The sequence below is a fragment of the Trametes versicolor genome (assembly GCF_000271585.1).
Source record: "Trametes versicolor FP-101664 SS1 unplaced genomic scaffold TRAVEscaffold_12, whole genome shotgun sequence".
Lineage (NCBI taxonomy): Eukaryota > Fungi > Basidiomycota > Agaricomycetes > Polyporales > Polyporaceae > Trametes > Trametes versicolor.
In genome coordinates this window covers 274801-292400 of record NW_007360332.1, presented here as the reverse complement: position 1 = coordinate 292400, position 17600 = coordinate 274801, and the positions used below count along the sequence as shown (strand labels likewise).

Below are 17600 nucleotides of genomic sequence, written 5' to 3'. Positions count from 1 at the left end.
CTTCACCCCGATTTTCGACCATCTCGCCTTGGACTTGAAGTACTTCCTCCCACCTTCCTCCATTGCACGATGCTTCGGTACAAATGACGTCACCGCAACTACATTCTTAGGCATTACATCTACCGCTCGACGCCGATATCATATCTCGCCGAGCTCTCCTCATCTCCTCAGCGTTCCGCAAATTCCAGCCCTTGCTAGTCCCCCCACAGGTGCGCCGCACTATAGACTCTCCTCCATCCCGACTCTCGGCGACGGGAATGAATTTGTATTTCTACACCAGTCACGGCCCCCGAAATCGGCGTCCACGCGTGCGAAGCGCTATACGTAGTCGTGTGTCTAATTTCGTCCCTGTGCGACCCGATGGCTCAATCGGCGCCCCGACCTGCGGACCACAACAGTCGCTACATTCCCGTGTGCTTGATGACGTTTAAATATGCAGTCTTTGTAGATGTGTGCCTCAAGGTTATGTATATAGCACCAATGTCGGCCAGGACATGCCAGTAGCGTCCCCCAGTTCCCCGTCCGTCCCCTGAGGTGGGTGGCTATCGCAACCTCTCCCTAGCATGGACTGACACTGCTTTGTAGATCACCCATACTCCTACTATTGCCTTTGCTTCACCCTCAGCACTGCCAACGCCCTCATCATGCACATATTTCCGCTCCTCGGTACCTTACTCCTGATTGCTGCGAGCGTTCAAGCTATCCCCCATGAGGGGAGGACACCAGCACATCTCGTCGAGTCCCGCCCTACACCTCCATCACCGCATCTATATGTGCGACGCGCTCGACCTCATCCTTGAGGTCATCATACCAACGTCTGACAGACGCCAACAAGTATGTACTCTGTCCATAACATTTCCTCATGCAGACTGCTCACGGTCGGTGGTTTCCAAAGCCCAGTGTATTCCTCCAGACTGTATCCTAAGCATCCGGCTCTCCGTGTATTTGCTGTAGACAGTTACAACACTTCATAACGACGACTTCCACGACCGCTCATCTCCGCCTCGCCGACATACCAGCCCGCCGCGGTCCTCACGTCCCAATGACATCCGCGAGCTGCGTCTTCGGGATCGCCGCAGGAAATGCACGGACTTTGAGGCGCGTGTGTGTCGCTTGTTCGTACACGTACGCGAGCGAGATGAGCTTGAACTCGCTGAACGCCGTCCCCAAGAATGCAAGCCCGAACGGCATGTTCGGACCGCTCTTGCGCGTTGGTTCCGCCGGTGAGAGTGGGGTGTCTGGTGGGCAGAAGCCCAAAGGCACTAATAAAAAGGAAAGGAATTGCACGGTCACGATCGAGTAAGTGGAAGGGGAGACCTTGATGCGTACCGGTCACGTTGGGATGTCCCGCGATAGCAGAAGGAGTTGATGCTATGTTCGTCGGCAAGATGAGTGCGTCGAGCTCAAAGGCTTTGAGCGCCGCGTCGATCCCGCGCGTTGCCCCGAGATCCAGGTCCGCCGCGAGCGCATCGTAAAACGCCTGGTCAATGGTGGTGTTATCTGCAGTGATGAAGCTGGGATGCCTGTAGTTAGCTTATGATGAGACTCGCGCAGAAACCAGTTACATACACAGACTGGTCGGCCCAGTACGGAGGGACGAGCTCTTCATCCGCGTGCGCGATGTTGAAGGCAATCAAATCTGCCAGCGTTTTCACGCCCGTAGGAACCTGGCGCAGTCCTGCGATGTACCTCTCGACACCGACCGGCAGAGCGCTCAGCAATCAGTCCCTACTGACCTTGTGCAAGCCAGCGCTCACCTTAACGTCCGCCTTGAGCACAGTCGTGTTGTTAGTCCACACGATCAATTTTTCTCAAGCGGGGAAGTCCGCGGGGTCGACAATCGTCGCGCCCTGCTTGCGAAGAGTCGCGAGCGACGCGTTGAAAGCGGCAACTTGCACGCCATCGAGCTGCGCAGCGATGTACCTGCGGGGGACCCCGATCCGCGCCCCCCGCAATGCTTCTGTGTCCAGCGCACGTGTATAGTCGGGGATCTGTGCAGGTGCCGCAGACGTGTAGTTGTCGCGCGGATCGCGCCCTGCGATGATAGAACGGCGGCGTCCGCAACCGAACGCGCCATTGGTCCCACTGTGTCTTGATACTCAGAAATCGGTACAACTTAGCTTACAACGTCAGCACTACATTTACAGGGCTATGATATGCATGCGTACCTCCACCGCGCGACGTGAGTCCCATGCTCGGCTTAATCCCAACCACGTTGTTTGCACTGCTCGGTAGCACAATCGACCCGTCAGTTTCGGTGCCTAGCGTGGCTGCGGCAAGTCCTATCGCGGCAGCGATACCGCTCCCCGAACTCGAGCCCGATGGGCTCCCGAGCGGGACGTATGGATTGGACGCCTGCCCACCGCGCGCTGAGAATCCGGAAGGGACGCCGGCTCCGTGGAAGTTTGCCCACTGGGAGAGGTTCGCTTTGCCGAGAAGGATCGCACCCGCTGCGCGCAGCTTTGCAGCGACGTGCGCGTCGCGCGGGACTACCGAGCCGAGAATTGCATAGGAGCTTGTGAGACGTGCAAAATGTGTATGTTAGAGATACGTGTGCAATTGGCCAACGATGGCAGGGCAGACCTGCTGCAGTGTCCATGCCCTGACCATGATGCCCGTTAGCATAGAAACTCCAGAGATAAAAACAAGATTTTTCACCTTCGCTATACAGCGTCGCGATGTTGTCTTTCAACAGTAGCGGAATGCCATGAAGGGCACTGCGGGGGGCAGTCTTCCTTCGCTCGCGGTCAAGCTCTGCAGCTTGTGCGAGCGCACTTGGGTTTGTTTCTATGAACGCGCGCAGGGCGGGTCCCCGGAGGTTCACTTCCTCGATTCGCGCAAAGCACGCCTAGAAGAGCAAATCATGAGCAGTGACTAGCATGAATAAATGTATATGACCAACCTTGACGAGGTCGACGCTCGTGAAAAGGCCCACTTGAAGTCCAGCCTGGAGCTCAGCAATGGACGCTTCGTAGAGGTCTGGGAACGGGGAGGCAGCGGTCGGTATGCGAATGACCTCCTGCTTGAGGCCCTAGCTCGTGCACACGATCCCGAGGATCACAGTGAAGACGGAAACCCAGCTCAAGCGTAGGAGTACTATCAGCTTAAAACCCATCCTGAACTGACGGCGTCGCTGATGGTGAAAGATACAACAAGTACGGCGTGTCGCCTCTCGCCTCAGGCTGCGCCCAGCTCTACAGGGTTTCTCAACCTTGGATGTGTACGCTGATAAGAGTCGCCAAGGATGGACTAGGATGAAGAGTGGCCTACGAGAGTAAGAACATGAAAGAACTAAATCAACGCATCAACGTCAACGTCAATTTGACGCTGGAGTCAGCAACCTCACTGGTAATTGAGGAAGAATCCGCGCCGGACGCATTGGATTCACTACGAACCACTACCAGCAATGGATGTGAGACTTTGTCGTGTCTCCACAATGAAGTGATGCGATACAGCAGCCAGTCAGCGAATATACATTAGGGTATTATGGTACAACAGCCCTACATGATACAATACTTAGTATGCCACTCCCAGGTCCAGCTCGAGCGCACCCAAAAAAAAACAAGAAATCCACCCTCCACGTACACCACCATCTACCGCTCCGTCGCAAAGATGTCGTCGACGACGCGCTCGACGACCTTCGCCTCGCGCACCTCCATGTCCTCCTTCGTGATCTGCCCCTCGCCCTTCTGCGCGCGCTCGACCGCACGCCGCCACTCCTGCACCTTCTCCTCGAGCACCGCCTCGCGCGCACGCGCGAGCCGCGCGGTTGTCTGCAGGCCGAGCACCTCTGCCTCGGAGTCCTCGAGCGGGTGTGCGCGCGAGCAGAGCTCGACGTACGCGGGCCGCAGCCACGCGGGGATGTTGTACTTCTCCGCGAGGAAGACGCGCTCGACGGGGTCGAGCGGCGGGGACGCCTGATCGAGTGCGGTGATTGCGTGTGTGCGCGCGGCAGGGAAGGTGAGCGCGGAGGAGGTAGAGAGGAGCAGGACGAGGTTGAGGATCGAGTCGTTCTGCGAGTTCGACGCGCTGGAAGCGGGCATGAGCATCTATCATGTGTGCAGGGAAGAAGGAGACGAACCCGTGATAGAGGAAGTGAAGTAGGCACTCGAATTCGCGTCGCGAGACGTCCTGTAGCTTGATGGCCGTGTCATCCGTCTTGCCCATACCCGTTCCGGAGAGCGTGCGCTGGAAGAAGTCCTTGAAGAACGTCGAGTCGCGCTCGAGGAAGTACCTGTGCACGCGGAACAAGCAGTTCTCCACCTGATGCCCGCATCGTGAGCAAGAGTACTCTGAGAACATAGGGATGACAACTTACGCGCAAGATGACCATCTCGTCTTCCATGTAGAACTGCGAGTGTCGAACCGCAGGCTCTTCTACGGGGCCACTTGCTTGCTGGTGGGGCTTGAAAGGAACTTTAGGGGACGACGAGCGTCCCTCTGACAATGGGGAGGCCGGGCGCGTCTGAGCGAGCGTTGACCCCGGACTAAGCGGCACGGGAACTGAGCCCCCGTTGAAGCTGTCAGACCTGCGCGATGACCGCTCCGGCGTGCGCGGACGATACTGCTCCTCCGAGCTCGATCGTTGGTGCGAGTGCTCCTCATATCTCGGCGAAGACTGGTGCTGGTGCTGGTGCTGGTGTTGGTGCTGAGGCTGGGGTTGCTGGCCATCCTCCTGAGAAGGGCCCTGCTGCAACTGCAGGGCGCTCTTCTCCGCGCGGGGCGACACGGGCTGCAGCGCAAGAGGCGAGCTTGATGGTGACGGAATTGGCGAGGCGCGCTGCTGACTCCGCGTGGGCCGCTCTGGAGGGAAGAACGACCGCTCAAACTCGGACGCGGAGGGCAGGGTGTCTGGCAGCGGAAGGGAGACGAGTGGGCTCTGGCAGAGCGGCGAGCCCGCGATACCGCTGTCGGACGAGAACGCGGCGGACTCCATGAGTCGCCGGTGCGCGACGCTGCTCCGCTTCACCTTCGACTTCTGCCTACGTGGGCTCGTGCGCGCACCGCTCGGCAGAGCCGAGTTGGGCAACGGCGGCGGAGTGCGGGGTGGGCTGCGGTCGCCCGGGGTCGAGCGCCAGGAGCGCGACATCCCGCCTTCCTCGGGGTCGCTCTCGGACTCTACGCGCGGGCTCCGGTACTTGCGGTAGCTCTGCTGCGAGGCCCTCGACTGAGGTGGGGACGCGGGGGAAGACCGGGGCTTCGAAGCGCTGCGCCGGCTGGGCGGCACGTCTTCGGTGCGGGGCTCTCGGGGCGTGGACCGGTCGCCGTACGTCTCCTCCTTCGTCTCCCGCGCGAGGGAGAGCATGGGCCCGAGTGCTCTGCGCATGGGTGACGGCATCTCGGATGCGTTGGGCGAGGAGAGGTTCCAGTTGTCTGGCGTCTGCGATCGAGGCGGATGTTCGGGATGCAGAACGGGGCTTGGGGGTGAGGACATGATCGGGGAGGTGGGCGCAGAGGGCGGGTACGAGCGCGAGACCCACGCGCTCTCGCGTTCGCGGCGCATTTGGGGCGGGCTGGGGTCGACGAGGAACCTGTTGTCGGGGCGCATGCGGTATGAGATGGTGGCCGCGCGGGGGGTGGAAGTCATCATAGTAGTAAGGTGCTGCGCTGAGGTCCTAGAATCGATGTCGTCGCCTGGTAGATATCTAGGTCGATGTTCGCGTTATGAAGTCGTCGATGCCCCGCGCAGTGGGCTCGGTGTGAGATATGGATGCGCATGAAGGGGGGCGTACGATTTTATACCATGGCCTGGCCAGGGGCACGCCCCCGGGGCGTGTTCGCGCGTGTGCGAGTCGCATCAGAAGCTGGCGCTTTGCCCGACGAGGTGGCCACGAGCCCGGGTCCAGGACACTATTGTGCGACGACTTTGCCACCCACCGCCGACCGCTTGTCCGCTATGGATGGTTCCGCCTGTGATGTCCAAGCTTCGCGCTACAGAACAGAAGATAGAGATGCCGAGCGGGAGTTGTCTGGGCGGGTCGCGCCCAAGCGCCGCCTCGTGGCGAGGGAAATCTAGGACATTACTGCGCGTCCCCAAATAGTCAGAATGGTTCTTCCGCTTCGCCGTCCCACCAACATAAGTACAAGTGTAACAAGCTTGTGCCTTATGAACGTTCCGTCAAGCATATGATGAGGTCTTGTGGCATCAAGGTTTGACGTCGATATTTGTAGTAGGACGATTCAAGTATGTGGTTAGGATCATCCCACACCCATCGCGATGAAGCTCACGTTCGATATATGTACGCATCTGCTGGGGCTCCAAAATCGCTGATCGTTCACGGCAAATCCTCCAAGAATGACTCCACCTCCGCTCTCGCAACTCCATCCTCTGCCCACGCTTGGTCCAGCGTCGTGCGCAATACCTGCAACCTCTTCCGCTTCGCCTGCCCATCCTCTCCGAACGCGCACTCGAGCACCTTACCCAGTTCCTCCCGGACAGCGGCCAGGGTCCCAGTCGGAGTCTTGCCTGTGCGGAAGATGGGCCCCAGCCCTGTGCCGTGCCGCACCTCGAGGAGCTCGTATGCCACGTCCAGGTGGTCGGTAAGGTGAATCGCGTTCACAGGCTGGTCTGTGAAGATCGGCCAGAGAATCCTGGAGGAGTTCTCGTTCAAAGTCATGGGTGAGGCGTGATATAGAGAGTACGAACATGGGGACCTCAGCTGCTATGCATTCTAGGACAGTGTTGTGTCCGCCGTGCGTGAGGCACCAGCCCGTCGCCTACGTGCCGATATTAGATGTGTACCCATGTCTTGTCACATTACACATAGACTCACAGGGTGCTCCAAGATCGCCTGCTGGGGCGCCCATTGAGTAACGAAAGCGCTCTTGCACTCGGATAGCATAGCCAGGGTGTCATGAGACAGTACTGCGAGTGCGCTGGGGTGGGTCAGGATCTGCGAGGAGCTCCGCGTGAGTATGTGGGAGATAGAAGGGCATGCCGACAGATCACGCACGAATGGGATATTTCTGTTTATGAGGACTTCTAGGACGGCGTGGACCTTACCGGGGTCGCTAGGCCAGAACAAGGACCCAAAGGATATCTGCGAAGACAAGGTACGCTGTGAGCAAGACGAAACTAGCACATACGAAGGCACGACGAACGTAGACCACTGATCGCTCACCGCGCGCCGTCAAATGGTCATCCAAAAAGCTCAAAACGCCGCCTTGCGCTCTCCGCCCATTCTGCGGCGAAGAAGCCAGGGCGCTGCCGTCTGGCACGAGTGGACCGACGTAATAGACCTTGCGCGACGTCTCCGCAAACCAGCTGCGGAACTCCGACACCGCTTCGGGATAGTAATCGGCCGCGTCGAAAGTGGGCACGCCGTCCGTTTGCTATAACACTCTGTAGGAGGAACCTTGATCAAACTTTCTGTTTTCAGGACAAAATCAGGTCTTTTCCTACCTGCCAATTCGGATGTATATACGGCCACATTGATCCGCTGGCATCTGGAACTGTGGAACACAATCCAAGTCAACGCAAAAACAAGCATCGAGGGATACTGTACACACCGCCTGTGGCTGGTATTCGTGATCATACATATCCGGGAGTCCTGGATGACGGACGACTTGGCCGCTCGGTACGAGCATGAGCTGCACATCGTGTTCCTTCAGTTTCTCCGCTCATTGCTAAGATGCGTGTACGTACGTGGCGGGCCGCTTCGTTGAACGACACCTCCATCTGGGCGGCGGCGCTTTCTACGAGCGGTATCGCATCGAAGCGACAAAGCGAGAGTATAGTGTTGATCGCGACAGGTAACCAAGTGAAGAATTTGAAGGAGGTCGCTATCTTCTGGCGTTCGCGCAGTGCGTTGAAGCTTTCCATGAGTATGATCTTCACAACGTGTCATCAGCTGAACAATTCAGATAAATCTTAAAGTCGTACGCACGTCTATAACGACTGCGCTGAGTGGCGATTCGAGCAAGCGGAGTGCGTAAGGAGTGCCGTCCAGAGCTTCGCACATGGTAGAGTCGCCGTCGAACAGCTGCTTCCAAGTTGCGAGGAGGTATTGCTCGAATATCGCAGGGTCGAAATTGTCATCTCCTTGCTCAACCGGTAGGAACCTAAGGGTAGATGGAGTTAGTGCGGTGCACTGCCGGAGTCCACTTGTAGCACTCGGTCTGACCTGATACGTTTCTGAACGTCTTCACCGCACAGCGTGAGTTCGCGAGAAATTTCAGCCTTTGCGCCTTTCAGGTACTTGGCTGCAACGACGAATGTGATAGATATAGGGCGTAACTTCGCCATCCTGGCCACCAGGATCGACAACGGGCGCGTGTGGCCTGTTGACGGGCAGCGTGAATCGTGAGCTATGAACCCCAAGCGGTTGCGCAAAGTACGTACCCCACATATGAGCTGGACATACCAAAACATGCTTCAAGTGTTCCAGTTGAGTCATCTGTGGTCTGAGAGGTGGAGCAAATGGGGGCGGCGCTGTTATGGGGGGATTCGTGGTGAGCAGCTTGCGTTATATGTCCCAGGTGGCTGAAGCTTCCATGCGGTTGAGGATTCTCCGTGACATGCGGATGGGATCCCTGCCTATTCTCTTCACTTTGCTCGCAGAAGGTCAGGCGTAGCCTGCCATGACTCATGAGATACGCACACCTGTCGTGACCGTTCAAACGTTCATGGTAGAGAGCTCCCTAAACTTGGGCGCCTCGCTCACATGCGGTGTAGCAACGTCCATCTGAGCACTGTCCTGCCCGATATATGAAGGCCGGCGGCGAAAGGCGGATGTCATTTCTGCAACAGATGGGCAGAAATTGACCCTTTTTTCAAAGGCGAAGTCTCACACGGTTGTCTTCGGGGTTGCTCGTCCTGGGAGGGTGGAGAAACGTCATCGTGCGCTGCGAATATCGTTCAAGCCTCTGATGTACTGTGAGGTGTGAGCAGAGATAATTGAGCGACAGCGACATGGCCACAATGTGACCGAGGAGGCGAAGCTTACCTGCAGCGTGCGAGGATGTACCGAGAGAATACACTTCAGCTTCTTCTTGACCAGTGCCACTCGGCGTTTGACGCTCTTCGACTGTCCTGTTGTTCATCTGCTATTGGAATCTAAGGTCTCGTTGTGGTAGTCGAAATGAACACTGGTGATTAGCAATACAAGACGGTAGTGTACAAAGGGTATGCTGGCGCATCCAGCCGCGACTGACGGAGAACCCAATCACATCTCTGGCTGTGTCTCCAAGTCGAGTGTTGCGTCCGTGAATGGATGGTCGCATTTTGTGCACACGTAGAAGAGGATCATTCGGGTTTCTTTCCGCTTCGATTGGTCTTGGAAGAATACGGCACTGTGTGTGTTCAGTGACACATGTGGTCTGTCCTGTGGTTTCGGAGACATACTCATCATGTCCGCACTTCGGGCATGTCATTTTGGAGTGCGCCTGAGCGGAGGGACGGGGTTGTAGCACGCGCCGAAGTGACAATATGAAGTGACACATACCAGTGTAGGATCCGAGCCAAGGTCGTTCGTTACACCGACTTGCTCTCTGGGTGATTGTCAGGACTGAGTATATGCCTTCGCCACAGCCGGTCACACGGCGAGTTTAAGACGGATACGCACTTCGTCACCGTGAGCAAATCGTTCCTGTACACACACTGGTTCTCGCCAATCTCGTCGTAGGCACAGATGCGACATGCGTAGACCATGACCCGGCGCTGAGGGTCCGCCTTCGGATAGAGGAGGTTGTTGCACTCGGAGCAGAAGTGAAGGGAGGCCTAGAGAGCGACGCAGCCATTCCAATTCGAGATGAGTGATTCATGAAGGGTCGAACATGAGCACCCACTCACCATGAGGAGCAGAAAGGAGTGCTCGGGGACAGAGGATGGTCGTGGTACGCGGAGAACCGTGCAGCATCAACAAGCGCGCTGAAGCGCGCACTCTCTGCGCACTAGGCGCTCAAATATTCTTGCGGGCCGGTTATCCGGAAAGCGCCTCCAAGCGCCTCCGCGTGAAACGTATTCTCCCTAAGCTTGTCCTCCTCCCTCTCGTCCGCCTGGTGCTCGTGCTCGTCCTCCTCTACCCTCGTCCATGTGGCCAGACGATCTGCTAGTATGGCCCTCCAATATATAGGAAGACCTTCATTACGCTCCATCTATCTTGGTTTGGTGATCACGCGGATTTGCTTTGCTCTCTTCGGAACGGGATACATCCACCCCGACGAGTACTTCCAGAATGGCGAGGCAATTGCAGGTGAGAAGCATTCAATGCTGTTGGGAGGTATGAAAGCTTACATTCAATCAGGAAAAACGCTGGGACTCAACGCAGTACAAACTTGGGAATGGAGTTCTGTGTTCCCATGTCGTTCCATCGTGCCAGTCTGGCTGACCACGGGAGTCCCGTTCTCCATCTTGCGTCTGCTACATAATGGTGAGTATCTTCTCCCATCCTCTGGGCATTATTTTGAGGCGAATCAGGCGATTCACCTTCGCCGCGCCTGGTTTTTGCCATCCAGAGGCTTTCCTTCCTAGTCTCTTCCTTCTCACTCGGTACGTACGACACATCTTTGAGTCTAAAATCTCCTAGAGCTCCACCACAGACTTCTCAATATATCACATGGTCCACGAGCCTGTGCGACTTCAAGCTCTGCTGCTCATTGGTTCTTCATACGTGATGCACACCTATCAACTACGGCCATTCTCTAATTCCATCGAGGCCATCCTGGTCGCGCTTTCACTTGTTCTTGTGAAGAAGCTTCTCGTAGACGAGATTGACCCGAAATCATCGAAGGTCAGCCTGCTCGAATTTTATAGCACAAACGTATAATTCATTGCTCACTGCGCAGGGAAGCTCGGTATATCTGGCACTGCTGGCGTTCGTCTTCACTTGCGGTATCTTCATCCGCATCACCTTTGCCGCTTTCTTCCTGCCGATTGGTCTGGAAATCATGAAATGGAGCCTTCGTCAGTCTCGGTTCTCGCTGGACGCCTTGGCTCGTCTGCTGTCCCTCCCACTCTTAGTCACTTCGACCACCACCTTGGGCTTCGTATATGTGGATAGCGTTTACTTCCATGGTTTTATGCGGCCTTCCACCGTCGAGATCACCCCACTGAACTTCCTGCGCTACAACCTTCTGCCCTCTAATCTCGCAGAGCATGGCTTGCATCCTCGATGGCTTCACCTCGTTGTGAATCTCCCTATGATTGCCACGCCCGGCTTGCTTTTCTATGTTCTATGGGCCGAGTTTGATCTGTTCACCTCGCGTACTGGGGAGGTACCGAAAGGCAAGCCAGGAGTCGTCGAGATTATGCAAAGAAGTGAAGCCACAATCAATTCCATGCTTCCTCTCCCGATGCTCACTCCCCCATTCAGCGTATTACTGGGTTAGGTGGTCTGCCACTTCACTCCTGTCTATTCAACCACACCAGGAGCCGCGTTTCTTGACACCTCTGCTCGTGCCGATGATAGCCATCGCCGTGAATAACGCGCGCATTACGCAAGCACGGAAGTCATTCTTGGTACGCCCCTGATGATGATGCCGCCCTGCCATACCAACAGCCACTCAGACGCTCCGCAGATATCCTGGATAACTGCGAACGCGGCCCTCGCCGTCTTGTTCGGCGTTCTCCACCAAGGCGGTGTCGTCCCATCGCTTTTCCGTATACACGACATTGTGTACAACGATGCACGCGGCATACACACGCATGACTTCCAAATCGTCTATTGGAAGACGTACATGCCGCCGAGGCACCTCCTCGCCATACGCCAGGAAGGTACGACAATGTGTATCTGCGCGCATGTGCAATACGGTGCTGATCATCTTGTCATTTTGTTAGACGTTGACTCCCGGAAAATATCCGTTCAGGACCTCTCCGGCGCATCGCCTGACATGGCACTCGACGCGCTCCTCATATTTACTGCGTTCCCGAAACTCCCCTCGACTCTCCTCGTGGCACCTTTTCACGCAGTCCAGGAGCTGGGCGAGCAGGTGGCAGAGTGCTTAATGGAGCGGGACCGGGTCTTCCCGCATCTGGACCTCGATCACATCGGCGAGTCAGTGCAGACAGGCTGGAAAGATGGTTTGAGCCTAGGCATCTTTGACGTAGATGTAGAATGCTTGCGGAAGACACCGCCTTACGAACCGTAGGGCTCGCTATAGCAATGCAGTACGAAGGTCCTGAGGAGGACCAACTCGTCACTCTTGTGGGCTGCTGTGACGTGCGGTACGGGGCCCTTGTGCAAGCGAGGATCTGCAAGGCAGCGCCATACGAAGATCCCGTGTACTTGGTGAGTCTTACTGTTCTTTCGTGTGGGGAATAGAGCTAACGGCTCGATTCTGGCTATATTCGGCAGTTAAATGCCTGTTGCATGACAACCTTTTTAGCTTCGTGGTGGTTGTCAGATCCTTGCTATACTTCCGAAGCGCGTCGTGGCGTCCATCGCGAGAGTCTGCACATTTTGGCCCATTTGTGTCAGCTTACCTTAACAGATCCAACGTGCTGCGGTAGCTCAGCCTCTACCATCTTCTCGATCAAAGGCGCCAGTCGTGTAGAGCAGGCGGTTGCAGACTCGCAGCCGCATGCTCTGCAGCGTGGACCTGCTGTCGCCGCTATCCGTCCACTTGCGCTCTCCATGCCTCATCTGCGTTGCAGCCGCTACTTAGGGCTATGTCTACCCGCGGGAGCGCAGACCCAGTCCCGACCATAACCGAATGGCCCAACGCACTGCTCCCCCGCAAGGCCGCTACTACGTCGACGCCATTGAGCCTCCCAGCCGGCTGCCCTCGCCGTGGGCGACCATGACGACCCCATCCCCTTCTCCCGGCCCGCCGCCCAGCCCCGCCGTCTGGATGCCGCACGATTGGACGCCCGTCGCGCGCAAGACCGCCCCGATGCGCTCCCTCCCGCTCCTCCCGAGCAGTAGCGCCAACGCGAGCGCGGGGCACGGAGCGCCCGAGCTGCAGCCACTGCGCACAAACACGACGTACTCGCCGCTCCCGACGCACCCCGAGTTCTTAAGCAACCTACGGTCGCATCCGATGATCATCGAGCGTGCGGGCGCGGAGAGCCTCACGCGCACCCCGAGCCCCGCGTCGTCCGTCGAGTTCGTGCACCAGCCGACGCCCGGTCCTTTCGCGACGGGAAAGTACCGCCCGGGGGCACTCGTCGCGAGCCCGGTGCCCTTTCCTTCAGATGTGCGCTTCGCATCCCCTTCTCCAGGGAACTCGGGGTATTCGAGCCCGCGGCCGCTCCCAAACGTGTATGGCTCGCAACAAGGCTCGCAGCACGGCTCGCAACATAGTCTGCGCAGCGTGCCGAGCTCGCGCCCTACCCCTTCGGCCAGCCCTGAGTCGGCTGCCGCGCTCTCATCACCGCGGAGAAACCCTGTCGCAATGCCGCGCGCGAGGGTGCCGGCGATTGGCGCATCCGCGATGACTGCAGCGGCGCATGAACAACCTCGTGCAGCCAATCTCCCAAGACATCCAGTGTTCTACATGCAAGAGGGGATGGTCGTGCTCAAGGTGTGTGCATTCGAGCACCGTGGTATGTCTTGCTTATCTCATTGTCTCATGAAAGGTCCAGGAGTCGCTGTACAAGATCCACAGATACTTGCTCGAGCACCACTCAGACTACTTCCGGAGGGTCGTTGCGGAGGGCAATGACCTGCTCGGCCGCTCAGATGAAAGCCCTCTTCCTCTGCCCGCGGATATCACTCAACAAGGGTTCGACTGCTTGCTCGACTTTCTCTATCATGGGTCAGCTTCCTTTCACATGCGCTATTCCAGGTGCTGACTACGATCTAGTATATACGACCCCGCCTCCGTCTCCCTGGCCGACTGGACAACCATCCTCCGCGTCTCCACCCGCCTCCAATGCACCAAAGTTCGCCAATACGCCATCCGCGAACTCACAGCCCGACGCGCCTCCCTCCCCACTATCGACACCATAGTGCTCGCCAAGGAACATGATGTCCCTTCTTGGCTCGGCCCGGCCTACGCGGAGCTCGTCCGGCGTCCGGCTCCGCTCAGCGACGACGACGCAGAACGTCTTGGCGCGCGGACGGCCGCGCAGGTCGCGCGTGCGCGCGAGATGCTCAGGGAAGAGGAGTACGCGCTGTTCCAGCAGCGTCGGTATGGTGCGAAGTACGCGTTACCGGAGCGTCCGGACGAGCAGCTGGTCGCACACGCAGTCAACGAGGTCTTCCATATCTCGGACACCGCGGCGTAGCTGGACATAAGGTGGTCTGTCGGTCTTCGTGTTTGGCTGTTCGACATATGCCTGTTGGCGACCTAGGCGACCTGGTATGATACCCTCTTGTGAAGCGTCGCAGTTAATTATACCCTACTTGGTATCATATATGTGAAGTTGTTGCTGATCATAAGGCCTGTTCGACGGTCAAGTCAGCCTGCCTAGGCAACGACCTTGGAACGACAAACATGTTATTCCCCTTTCCTGCGAGGCAGTCGTTCAGGCGACACAGGCGTCGATCATCAAGTTAAGCTTTTTGAGTCTGTTGTGGCATCCCGTCGGAAAAGCGGTGCTTTGCTTTGACCATGCCCTTGCAGAATATGAAGACGAAGATGAACATTAATTAGTACAAACTACGACTACGCGGTCAAAATAACCCCAGCCCGTACAGGCGGAATAGGAAGACGCTGGTACTTCGCAATAAAGGTACGCACGTAAAACTCAACCGCGCACTCCATCAACCGAACGTACTCCGCCGCCTCACATCTGAGCGCCGCGTCGGAAGGCTTGGTCAACTCGGCCGGACATCCCTCCCAGCGGCCCAAGACCTCCAAAAAGGCCTGCAGCCGCTCTCTACACCCCTCCCACCCCGGTTCCCCAGGCACGCTCCAACAAAACCGCTCCATATCCCCCTCACGCGGTGCAATATCCATCCCAGAGGAGCCCGGGCCCCACACGCGCGAGACGTCCGCCTCGCGCACCCACCGCTCCAACTCCGACCAGCCCTTCGACCCCACCATCAGCGCGTCCAGCGCGAGCAGCTCGCACCGCCAGTTGACTTCATGTGCCTCCCACACGAGGCGGCCCTGGATCTCCTTGTCCGTGAGCGCGGCTTCGTACGTTACGGTGCGGCCCGCGAGCTCGGGCGCGGAGGAGGGGTCGTACGAATGTAGGCGGGGGATCTTGCCGAAGAAGCGGACGACAGTCTGCTTGAGCTTGTGCCGCACTACCGTGTTATTCGTAGTGTCGCCACTCCCTTGGGTCACCTCGAAGTTGTATTCACCGAAGAGTGCGTCGCGCCATTCGGCGGAGGTGAGAGGGAGGCCGGCGATGGTGTAGTCGAAGAGGCGTAAGCGGCAGAATGTGCGGATCGAGATGAGGTGGTGGAGGTTGCGGGCGATTCTGTTCGGGTTGCTGTCGTACTCGACCAGAGAGTCCAGGAGCCACGGAGGAGGGTGGTAGAACGTGGCAGATTGCGCGGGCTGCGGAAGGGGTCCCGCGTTTCTGAGCGCCTTGGACCAGGCGTCCGCGGTGGAGACGGTGTGAGACGGGTAGAATTGGCGGAAGGGGTTCATGAAGAACGGTTTTTGAGCCGGGCGCGAGGATGCCATCGACGCGGGCTCATCGCCCACCGTCTTAGATGAGGTACTGGTGGTCGTCTGCTCAGCATGCTTTCCTCGCCTATGTCGAGGACGGCGCCGGCTGGGCTTATTGTCTCCTCCCGTGTCAGAGGGCGCGTCAGCGTCCTGAATGGGCCGCGCTGCGCGCGCGGAAGGTCCCGAGGACCAGTTCTCAGAGTCCTTCCCTTGGGATGGTTCTTCACGAGCTCGTTTGGACGGCCGCTCGCCCGATGGCTCCTCGTGCGACACCTCCGGAAGGCTAGAGCCACACAGCTGTTGTCTGACGATCGCGTTCATCGCGGGTATCCACGCGCCAGGCGTATTGAGAACCCCTGAGGTGTCGTTTTGCGCAAGGACGAGGCGGGGATACGAGGGTATCGTGGAGAACTCGGGCGGAATGTCCGTCTTGGTCACTACCTTAAACACGTTCAGGCGATCGGTGAGCAGCTGTTGAAACCAGACAGGTATGCCAGCTTCGAACAGCACTTGCGCGATGCTGGGGTCCGACGTGTGCGCCCCGAGCACGGCGAGTACCTCGGATTGGTGGTTCTCCTGCGACTCGATGCGCCCGAGAACGGTGTTCAGCAGGACGTGCAGCCCTGCGAGCTCGAGGATCAGGCGCTGTGCGTGTGCCGCGAGGGAGATCACGACGACTTTGGAGGCGGGGATATTGTGTAGCCTGTCTATTACGTGGCGGAGACAGATTACGAGGAGCTTTCCGACCTGGGTCCACTGCTTGTCCTGACGGCGGCGACGCGAAAAACGCCCGATTGCAGCGGATGCTTCGTCCTCGATCTCTTTCATGCGTTCTTTGGCGAGGAAGCCGAGGCCGCTGACACCGCATTTCTCCAGTATCCAGTCTTCGGGTGTGATGGTGCGCCATAAGACGGTAGATGGACCGTTGGAAGTGGAGGGCCTGCTTGGTATACATGCCACGTGGAGGCAATCTCGGGAATACGCCTGTGGCCAGCGAGAGTACTCGTGGCGCCCCCAGCGGCCGTCCGCGTACGTCGTGATCTCTCGGTGTGCGATAGCAAACTCGGGGATCCAGTCTTGGTTGGGTGTGGTGAAAACCGACAGTTGGCTGAATCCTTGCGCAGCGACCATGCCCTCGAACGCCGTGATCGTGAAGATATTCGCTGGGACGTCGTAGGCATATGTTCCTCTGAATCAAATGTGATGTACGTACGTACTCCGTCCCTCGTCTTTCTCAATTGTAGGCCATTTCCGAGCTGTCCCCTCGCAGCCCCCAATTCGGCTGGCGCAGCTCTGGCATAAGACGGCAATGTGTTTCCATGTGGTGTCGAAGGGCTCTAGTGATGCGTGTAAGCTTAAGCAACAATATACGTAGCATCACTTACCAGATCAAACCCATCCAACGTGGAGGAAGACGGAGTAGAAAGCCCTTTTGGTGTGTAATCCACTTCAGCTCGAAATTCAGCGGGCTTGATAGCATCGCAACCAGTGGGGCCAGACATAGAACGGCCACCTCCGCGTCCGTGCTGGTAAGTAATTGTGATGCTGCAGTGTCTGCTGTAAACGGTTCACTGCGATAATTCACTCCAACGATCCCTGGAATTTGGAGGAATTGTTCAAGTCGGACTGAGTACTGTGGACTCGGACAAGAGACTCGCTGTTGCGTTCTACTGCTCAGACGGCTTAGTACGGGCGTGAAAGTGGGACACAAGTCCCTTTCGACAGCCAAACACTCGGTCGAGAACGGTCAAAAAGGGGATACTTATTGAACGTATGTTGAGATGGTTGTGGTAGGAGACAACGATGGTCGTTCGCGCGCCTACTGGCAAGCGCCAAAAGACACGCGCGCCAAACAATTCTGCCTCCCACCATCACAGTCCGCCGCAGCACTGCACCGGCTGTATCTTGGGTATCCACCAGACTCTGAGCCTCGATGGACAAGCCTCTCGGTTGATATTCGAATTATTCAAATCTTGGCGATGCTAGGAATCTGTGAGACTGGAAAGTTTGGTGGCGATCTCACCGACATCGACCCTTTCCCTATGCCGTTGGAAGACTCAAAACGCAAGGTTCGAGGGTCAGAATCGTCCAACATA

General features: G+C 57.5%; 8 protein-coding genes across 8 annotated transcripts; 3 read left to right on the top strand and 5 right to left on the bottom strand.

Moving 5' to 3' along the window:
* Nucleotides 1-1032: 1032 nt before the first annotated feature.
* On the bottom strand, nt 1033-3115 carry TRAVEDRAFT_52365 (amidase signature enzyme; the record flags this gene model as incomplete). Its single annotated transcript, XM_008045263.1, has 10 exons — nt 1033-1262; nt 1330-1514; nt 1570-1667; nt 1737-1769; nt 1839-2098; nt 2169-2515; nt 2584-2602; nt 2659-2848; nt 2903-3031; nt 3098-3115. 10 exons carry the CDS (start codon nt 3113-3115, stop codon nt 1033-1035), a joined length of 1509 nt encoding a protein of 502 aa, XP_008043454.1.
* Nucleotides 3116-3593: 478 nt separating this feature from the next.
* On the bottom strand, nt 3594-4302 carry TRAVEDRAFT_134237 (uncharacterized protein; the record flags this gene model as incomplete). Its single annotated transcript, XM_008045463.1, has 2 exons — nt 3594-4029; nt 4082-4302. The coding sequence occupies 2 exons, from the start codon at nt 4300-4302 to the stop codon at nt 3594-3596; spliced, it is 657 nt and encodes a 218-aa protein (XP_008043654.1).
* Nucleotides 4303-6275: 1973 nt separating this feature from the next.
* Nucleotides 6276-8245, bottom strand: TRAVEDRAFT_52363 (UDP-Glycosyltransferase/glycogen phosphorylase; the record flags this gene model as incomplete). Its single annotated transcript, XM_008045262.1, has 9 exons — nt 6276-6591; nt 6647-6717; nt 6774-6893; nt 6954-7040; nt 7102-7332; nt 7510-7590; nt 7646-7831; nt 7887-8061; nt 8124-8245. 9 exons carry the CDS (start codon nt 8243-8245, stop codon nt 6276-6278), a joined length of 1389 nt encoding a protein of 462 aa, XP_008043453.1.
* An 834-nt stretch (nt 8246-9079) lies between these two features.
* On the bottom strand, nt 9080-9802 carry TRAVEDRAFT_173922 (DNA-directed RNA polymerase II core subunit RPB9). Its single transcript, XM_008045462.1, has 5 exons — nt 9791-9802; nt 9564-9718; nt 9444-9489; nt 9344-9384; nt 9080-9291 (listed from the first exon to the last, which is right to left on the bottom strand). Exons 1-5 carry the CDS (start codon nt 9791-9793, stop codon nt 9165-9167), a joined length of 372 nt encoding a protein of 123 aa, XP_008043653.1. The 5' UTR covers nt 9794-9802; the 3' UTR covers nt 9080-9164.
* Nucleotides 9803-10556: 754 nt separating this feature from the next.
* TRAVEDRAFT_133949 (uncharacterized protein) lies at nt 10557-10766 on the top strand (the record flags this gene model as incomplete). Its single annotated transcript, XM_008045461.1, has 1 exon — nt 10557-10766. The coding sequence occupies one exon, from the start codon at nt 10557-10559 to the stop codon at nt 10764-10766; it is 210 nt and encodes a 69-aa protein (XP_008043652.1).
* A 121-nt stretch (nt 10767-10887) lies between these two features.
* Nucleotides 10888-12087, top strand: TRAVEDRAFT_133076 (glycosylphosphatidylinositol-alpha 1,2 mannosyltransferase; the record flags this gene model as incomplete). The annotated part of the gene is made up of 4 exons (XM_008045460.1): nt 10888-11235; nt 11264-11458; nt 11518-11713; nt 11777-12087. 4 exons carry the CDS (start codon nt 10888-10890, stop codon nt 12085-12087), a joined length of 1050 nt encoding a protein of 349 aa, XP_008043651.1.
* Nucleotides 12088-13371: 1284 nt separating this feature from the next.
* TRAVEDRAFT_133947 (uncharacterized protein) lies at nt 13372-14167 on the top strand (the record flags this gene model as incomplete). Its single annotated transcript, XM_008045459.1, has 3 exons — nt 13372-13461; nt 13517-13695; nt 13744-14167. 3 exons carry the CDS (start codon nt 13372-13374, stop codon nt 14165-14167), a joined length of 693 nt encoding a protein of 230 aa, XP_008043650.1.
* Nucleotides 14168-14577: 410 nt separating this feature from the next.
* Nucleotides 14578-16605, bottom strand: TRAVEDRAFT_78249 (uncharacterized protein; the record flags this gene model as incomplete). Its single annotated transcript, XM_008045458.1, has 2 exons — nt 14578-15556; nt 15695-16605. Coding segments are annotated over 2 exons (1890 nt in total), but the record flags the coding sequence as incomplete, so codon positions are not given.
* Between the last annotated feature and the right edge of the window lie 995 nt (nt 16606-17600).